The 8,076-nt window shown below is 39.1% G+C and overlaps 1 protein-coding gene across 1 annotated transcript in view; it reads left to right on the top strand.

Annotated features, from left to right (window-relative positions):
• The window catches only part of LOC311237353 (syntaxin-2-like), a 40,005-nt gene extending 32,639 nt beyond the window's left edge, over nucleotides 1-7,366 (top strand). The window contains exons 9-11 of the mRNA XM_084325173.1: nucleotides 735-845; nucleotides 2,331-2,438; nucleotides 7,257-7,366. Of these exons, the coding sequence (XP_084181299.1) occupies nucleotides 735-845; nucleotides 2,331-2,420 (201 nt within the window). The 3' untranslated portion in view covers nucleotides 2,421-2,438; nucleotides 7,257-7,366. The remainder of the gene's footprint in view (nucleotides 1-734; nucleotides 846-2,330; nucleotides 2,439-7,256) is intronic.
• Nucleotides 7,367-8,076: the final 710 nt, after the last annotated feature.

The raw sequence follows: 8,076 nt of genomic DNA on the forward strand, positions 1-8,076 counted from the left end.
GCAGTTAATTAACGTGGAAACATTATGGGAAATGCACTTAGTCTTTTCCAGAGTCCGACTAGAAGATGAGATACCAATTTCCTCTCTGTGCATTCAGAAGAAATATATCCGGCTGCACACTAGCCTATAATAATAATAATTGTATTCATATAGCACCTTTCATATAATAATTGCAGCCCAGCCTAGTTTAGCATGGATGTGGATACAGACCAGCTAGCCTAGCTGTTGGCCAAACATTCAAGCTCGGCTAGTGGTCCGTATCCCCTTCCATACTTTAAGCTCGGCTAGTGGTCCGTATCCCCTTCCATACTTTAAGCTCGGCTAGTGGTCCGTATCCCCTTCCATACTTTAAGCCAGGCTAGTGGTCCGTATCCCCTTCCATACTTTAAGCTAGGCTAGTGGTCCGTATCCCCTTCCATACTTTAAGCTAGGCTAGTGGTCCGTATCCCCTTCCATACTTTCGTTCTAAGCCAGCCTAGTTTGCAGCAGGATAACTTTCTACTCAACGCACGGAGAGGAAATTGGGTTTCTATCTTCTCGTCCGACTCTGGAGAAGACGATAAGAGTATTTCCTATAATGTTGGTCGTAGTCCCCAACGTCCACTCCCTGTCGATGGGTGTAAACAATGTTTTCCCAACATGGAGACGGCAGCGCAGCACCTGTGCTGGATCTGGAGTGCCACTGCCGCAAGGTCATGAGTTGAGACATACTCTTTGTCTTGTCCTCTTACCAGGGAGAGATGATTAACAACATAGAGAAGAACGTGAGTGGCGCTACGGAGTATGTGGCCATGGCCAAGGAAGAGACTAAGAAGGCGGTGGTCTACCAGAAGAAGGCACGCAGGGTAAGGATCCTTCCCAGTTTCAAGACCCCTGCTGCTGCTACCACACCGGCTGAGGAAAAACATAGAAAACCACAACTGAAGCTTTAAACTGCTAATGGCACTGAACCGGCTACAGTTAAAAGTTAACACAGTGAACTCTCCAAAAACTCCTTGTGGTTGAGGTCTGCCTCAGTAGGCTGAACGCCTGTGGTAATCTACTTGTGTGCTGTGGACATGTTGTACATGTTGTTGAAAATAAATGTTTTTTTGCAATCAAAGCATGTGATTTTTTTAAATATTTTTTTCACCCGCATTTTTATGATCACATTGCCACATAACTTCCCTCACCCTGCAACCATATCCAGCCTCATTAGATGATGTTACACACCAGTAGGGCTGAATTTTTTTTTGGAATTCGAAACTTCGGGGCCGAGATTAGATTTTAATTCGAACAAAACAAAACACTTTGCTTTCATGAAATATTATAAGCCGTTTATTATAAATAAATAAATAAATGTTTTAGGCTTTATAAAAGCAGCACAATGAACACAAATCTGTCAGTGCCGAGTCCAACCTCATCTTAAATAACAAACAGCATTGCTTGTTGTAGTTAACAAAGAGAGGCAGAGTTGATTTAGCAAAAAAAAAAAAATTGTATATATTCGAATTTTATTTTCATATTCGAATCCCATGCCCATCGAACGAAGCTTCAAAGTATTTAAGACAGCCCTACACACCAGACACCAATCTCAACTACAAGTTAGAATGATTAAATAGTCAACAACAGAGGTTGATTGATTGATTGAAAACTTTATTAACAGATTGCAGAATGAGTACAATACAGTACAGCTCAATACTAACAACTGCTAAGAGGATGCAGACCAGAAAAATACTTTCGTCTTGTTTAGATAAAGGTCCTCCATTTTCAATTTATCAAGACATTTATGACATACATATTGAAGATTGAGGTTTTAGCCAGTTCATCTAAATTTAACACATAAGAGTTGCTATGTGTAAAATTTACCATGGATCACTTTTATTCATTTGTTTGCTAATAAAACTGGTGAAAAACTGATCATATGGTTAGTAGGCTGCATGAGATTTGAGACGCAGATCTCAATTATCAACTATGCCTGTTTTCGATGTGTGTCTATTTTACACCTACTATTTTACACCTACTATTTTACACCTACTGTAGTTGGATAGTCTTTTCACGTAACATAACCGATGGGAATGGATGGGTAATTTCAACCAACACACAGCGGGCATCTCCATCAACCAGTCACCAGAAGTCCATTCAGTTTCAATGGAGCCAAGCAACCCGGGACCCCTGGGTCAACTAGTTTATCACTCACGTAAAGATCCCCACTGCAGAACTTTCATCTTTATCAGATTTCTTCATTACATTGTTTCCCTACCGTAAATAAATGGAATCCGTCAATAGAGCTGCTCGCTGTGTGTTCACCCACTAATACTAACCATTTATTTTGTTGTTTGTCTTGGCAGAAATATGTGATAATTGCCATAGCTGTTGTGGTCCTGCTTGCTGTAATCGCACTAGTGGTTGGTTTGTCTGTTGGCCTCCCCAACACCTAACCTCAACCTCAGATATAGGTACAGTACTAACCTCAACCCTACTAACACCTAACTTCAACCATACCAACACCTAACCTCAACCCTACTAACTAGGGATGTTCGATATTGGCTTTTTTACCGATATCCGATATACCGATATTGTCCAACTCTTAATTTCCGATACCGATATCAACCGATACCGATATATGCAGGGTCCCCCCCCCCCCCCCCCCAAAAAACTGAATAATTTCAGGTAATTAACATTACATATCTCTTGTTGTGGAATGAACACAACATTATGCATACTTTTGACAATAAATAAAATCAGAATTTGTTCTTACTTGCTTGCCTGTGGTAAATAAAGGTAAAATAAATGTAAATTTTTTAAATATATTTTTTTAAACCGATACAGATAATTTCCGATATTACATTTTAATGCCAATATCGGTAGGCCGATAATATCGGACATCCCTACTACTAACGCATAACTTCAACCATACCAACACCTAACCCCAACCCTACTAACGCATAACTTCAACCATACCAACACCTAACCCCAACCCTACTAACACCCAACCTCAACCTCAGATATAGGTACAGTACTAACGAATGCCTAACCTCAACCGTACCAACACCTAACCTCAACCTCCGATATAGGTACAGTACTAACACCTAACCTCAACCCTACTTACACCTAACCTCAACCTTACTAACACATAACTTCAACCATACCAACACCTAACCTCAACCTCAGATATACTGCATGTACAGTACTAACACCTAACTTCCGATATAGGTAATGTACTAACACCTAACCTCAACGTACCAACACCTAACCTCAGATATAGGTACAGTACTAACACCTAACCTCAACGTACCAACACCTAACCTCAGATATAGGTACAGTACTAACACCTAACCTCAACGTACCAACACCTAACCTCAGATATAGGTACAGTACTAACACCTAACCTCAACGTACCAACACCTAACCTCAGATATAGGTACAGTACTAACACCTAACCTCAACGTACCAACACCTAACCTCAGATATAGGTACAGTACTAACACCTAACCTCAACGTACCAACACCTAACCTCAGATATAGGTACAGTACTAACACCTAACCTCAACGTACCAACACCTAACCTCAGATATAGGTACAGTACTAACACCTAACCTCAACGTACCAACACCTAACCTCAGATATAGGTACAGTACTAACACCTAACCTCAACGTACCAACACCTAACCTCAGATATAGGTACAGTACTAACACCTAACCTCAACGTACCAACACCTAACCTCAGATATAGGTACAGTACTAACACCTAACCTCAACGTACCAACACCTAACCTCAGATATAGGTACAGTACTAACACCTAACCTCAACGTACCAACACCTAACCTCAGATATAGGTACAGTACTAACACCTAACCTCAACGTACCAACACCTAACCTCAACCGTACCAACACCTAACCTCAGATATAGGTACAGTACTAACACTCAACCATACCAACACCTAACCTCAGATATAGGTACAGTACTAACACCTAACCTCAACCATAACAACACCTAACCTCAACCTCATTTATAGGTACATTACTAACTGCTCCTACAATACCATACATATTACTTACCAACACCTTAGCAACAACCAACCTCAACTGTACCAACACCTAAACTTAACCTCAGATATAGGTACAGCTAGTACAGTAACCTACACAATTACCACTCTGGCCTGGGGTTCCAAAAAGCATCTTAAGACAAAATACCTCTTACTCATTGGGTCACTCATTACATATTCTGATATTCCATATCCTGTTTACCATTAGCCTGGATACACTGTAGTACCGTTGGGTATGTACACAGACATATTAATATGGAAAATTAATATAAACCTATCCTGTCTTGAGTTTAACAGGTACATTGGATAATGTCTGGAATATGAATGTGCATGTAAATGTACTCCTTGACTTCCCTGGCTCCTATGTGGCAGCATTACTTACTGGTTTAGTTAAGGGGTAGGATGTTGAAGACATAACAAACATTGGAAGGAGCCCATTAAGAGGCCCTATGCTAGGAAAACACTACCATGGTACTTTATTCAGAAGCCATAATATGGATTATTTTTTTTGTTAATTACACTGATTAATTATTCTAAGTATTTCAATAACAGTTGAACTCTTATGACATGCTTGGAGCTAGTCTTGTCCTCAAGGGAGGTGTAGCTTCCATAAATTATGTCTGACTGGTAAGACTAGTCTGAAGCAGTGGTTCACAAAGTGGGGTCCTTGAGGGGGTTCCAGGAGGCAATAAGTCTAATTTATATTCACTAGAAGTTAGCCCAGTGAGGGAATATACAAGAATGACTATTCTGATCATAGGTCTCACTCTCTAAATCCGTTATCTTATGCCTATGTACCTATGTACATTAGCGTAGTCCTTCGTGAGGGGTACATTTTCAAATAAAAATGTTTTAAGCTCCAACCACCGGAATTCGTTATAGTAGTCAAGAAAACACTCCTGGTGAATTTTTGTCCTCAATCTGACAACATTTACCCCCCTACCTCATCAACCTTGAAGTTTCACCCTGATGATCCCAGAGTAGGGCGGGCCATACTTTTGTGTCAAAAATTCACCAGGAGAGTTTTCTTGACTACTATACCGAATTCTGGGGGTTGGAGCTTAGACTTTCCAACTTTCAATTTTAAGGACCACCCTAATGTACATTATAGACAGTAGTCATGGGATTCTGGACTAGGCTAAATCACATCTAACACCATGAGACAAAATCATATACAATTTTGGTCCCTGACATTCTGTAAATTTGGGCGTCCTTGACATGACGACATTTGAGAATCAATGGTTTAATATATTGGTTTAATATATATTTAATATATCCTTACTCGTGATTTGTAATTGGAAGTTTGATGCTTTTTTGTGTGATGGTGGTTATGCTTGTTTGGATAATGCAGCTGATACATAATCTTTTGTTTTTCTTTTTATTCCACTTCTCTCCTGCTCCCCCCCCCCCCCTCCCGTAGAAAAGTTATCTATATTTCTGTTGATGATTGGTATCAACATTTTAGCCATTATTATCGGCTCTGCCATAGTATTTCCTCACCACTCCAACCCAAAGAAACAAATACTTTAATGAAGACCATCACACACAGAACTGATGACCTCATCCGAAGGCCCTGTCCACACGTATATGGATATTTTGCAAAACTGATATTTTCAGGCTCCATTTAAAAAAAAATGTATCCTCGTCCACACGGCAGGGTTTTCAAAAAAGGGTTTTCCAGACGTAAACGCATATAAATTCCTCCAACAAGAATGCCGGGCCAGTAGGTGGCGATGAGCGATATCTCAAATACCATAGAACAAGTCTGAATTATTATTATTATTATTATTATTATTATTATTATTATTATTATTATTATTATTATTATTATTATTATTATCTTCTTTCTGTCAAAATTTTAAGTGTATATCTCTGTCGCACATAGCTGGCTGGCAGTGCACACATAGGGCAAATGCTATTGAAATACGCATAATATAGTATTTCTATATTTCATATAGTTTCTCCATCTATTGCAGTGCGCCATCAGACAGATTCAACAGTCAGACGCTGCTTGTGTGTAAGGAGAGAGGCAGTTTGTGGAAGGCTGACGGCCTACATAGGCTATCTTGTTGTTAAATAATAATGATAATAATAATAGCCTCATTAAAATACGCAGGTAGTACTCTGTGTCGAGACTCAGTGTCGTTAGTACAGTTGGTTTTCAGCGTTTTATGCATGTGGTATGTTATTTAATTAGGCCTACTGGACATTTTCGTTGACATTAGATTCTTTTTTGTTTATTAAGTTAATATAAAACAGTGTTTAGAAAATGTTTGAGTTTGTTAAATACATGCTTTTGATTTTTTTTAAGTGGCGAGTGAATAATTTTTGATATTTTTTTTGTGTGCTTATTTCTCGCCACATATCAAGCCTTCATCATTAGTAGTGGAAGTAAATTAATCTGTTCTCACTGAATTAAACCCTCTACTTTTATTTTTTATTTATTTATCCATGGCTTACTGGGGGGTCCGAAACTCAAGATTAGTCCCCTGCAGAGGCGCAGGGTTTGACGTATATTTTAGTTGATTAAATATTAAACCGTTATTTATTTCCATATTATTATTTTTCAAACTTCCAGAGCCACTACAGAGTGGCTGAAGAGCTGGATGCGGCTCCAGACCGCGGGTTGCGGACCCCTGCTCTAGATTATACGTTTAACGTGGCTACACGGATCCACTGAAACGGATATTTAAAAAAAAAAATCTTCACTTTAAAATGTGTTTCCGAAAATGACGCTTACGTGTGGATGAAAGGCCCAAACATATAGGAAAATGTGCACTTTGCTAAATATCCGTGTTCGCGTGGACAGGGCCTCGTGTTCGTGTGGACAGGGCCTGAGTAATATCCATGTTGGTGTGGACAGGGTTAAATATCCGTGTTTGTGTGGACAGTGTTCATGTGGACAGGGCCAAGTCAACGGGTCCATACTGGGAGCTCCCCAGGGATGTTACAGAAAGCGGTTAGCCCAGCTGCTGTGAGATTTATATTCCCTAGCTGTGCAGACAAGTAAAAACTTGATCCTGAAGCAACTTCTTAATCGCTCTTCATAATGAGAAATCATCAGTTGGTTAGGCTACAAGATGAGTCATATCCAAGATCCAATATCAAGTTTAATTTGAGGAATTATACAAAACATTGAGAAGGATATAATCCTTTTAATAGCTTTCTGATTATCTTGATATAGTCCCTTCTTGTAATCTTCTGGTAACTGAGCTAGCCAATGGCAGCCTCTTCTGTCCTCAATGCAGTGACTTCCACTCTAGTGTGCTCGGGCACCATGGCTGAGACACGGATGTCTCTCTCTTGGGTTTGACGAGTTGGACGGAGGAAAATGATGACTGGCTTCAACTGTGTTGTGGAACAGAAGATGGCGCCAGAACCCTGTCTCTTCAGACCTCCACCTGGTGTAGCTGAAGAAGAGACTAATACTGGATACCAGGCTTGGAGTCAATTCACTTTCAATTAATTGAATTTGGGGGTTGGGTTTCCTTTTGGAATTAAAGCTTTTGTCATGGAAATATTTTCTTTTCATAGCGAGGAAATTTGGGTTGTATGAAAATGAGTTAATATGAGTTGCATAAGATAATAGAGTGTGAATGGGGTAGGAATACATACGTTTACACTTCATACTCCTTTTCGAACATTACTGTTTTGTTTGTTTTTTAATCTGTGTATTACTTTATGGTTTTATTTAAATGTCTATTTATTTAATTTGTTTTTAATTGATGTTAGAAATAAACTCACTCATTCATTCAATGATGAGTAAATTATTTATATTCCATCAGCAAGTAAATGTCAAATTGAAAGTGAATTGATCCTAACCCCTGGCACATATGCAGAATGTTACTTTAGTACCAGCTCTCTCAGACCAGCGGCCGTATAAGTATGTTTTTTAGTAGTTGCAGTTGGATCATCAATCCAAATCCAATATCTGTCTTTAACTGAATGTACATAAAACTTAAACGTACATTTGTTAGGTAATGAGATTTGAACCATATACTCTGGAAATATTTTTGTATTTGCAGTTGCATAGTCAATCCAAATCAG

The sequence above is a fragment of the Notolepis coatsorum genome (genome assembly GCF_963971535.1).
Source record: "Notolepis coatsorum genome assembly, chromosome: 11".
NCBI classification, from domain to species: domain Eukaryota; kingdom Metazoa; phylum Chordata; class Actinopteri; order Aulopiformes; family Paralepididae; genus Notolepis; species Notolepis coatsorum.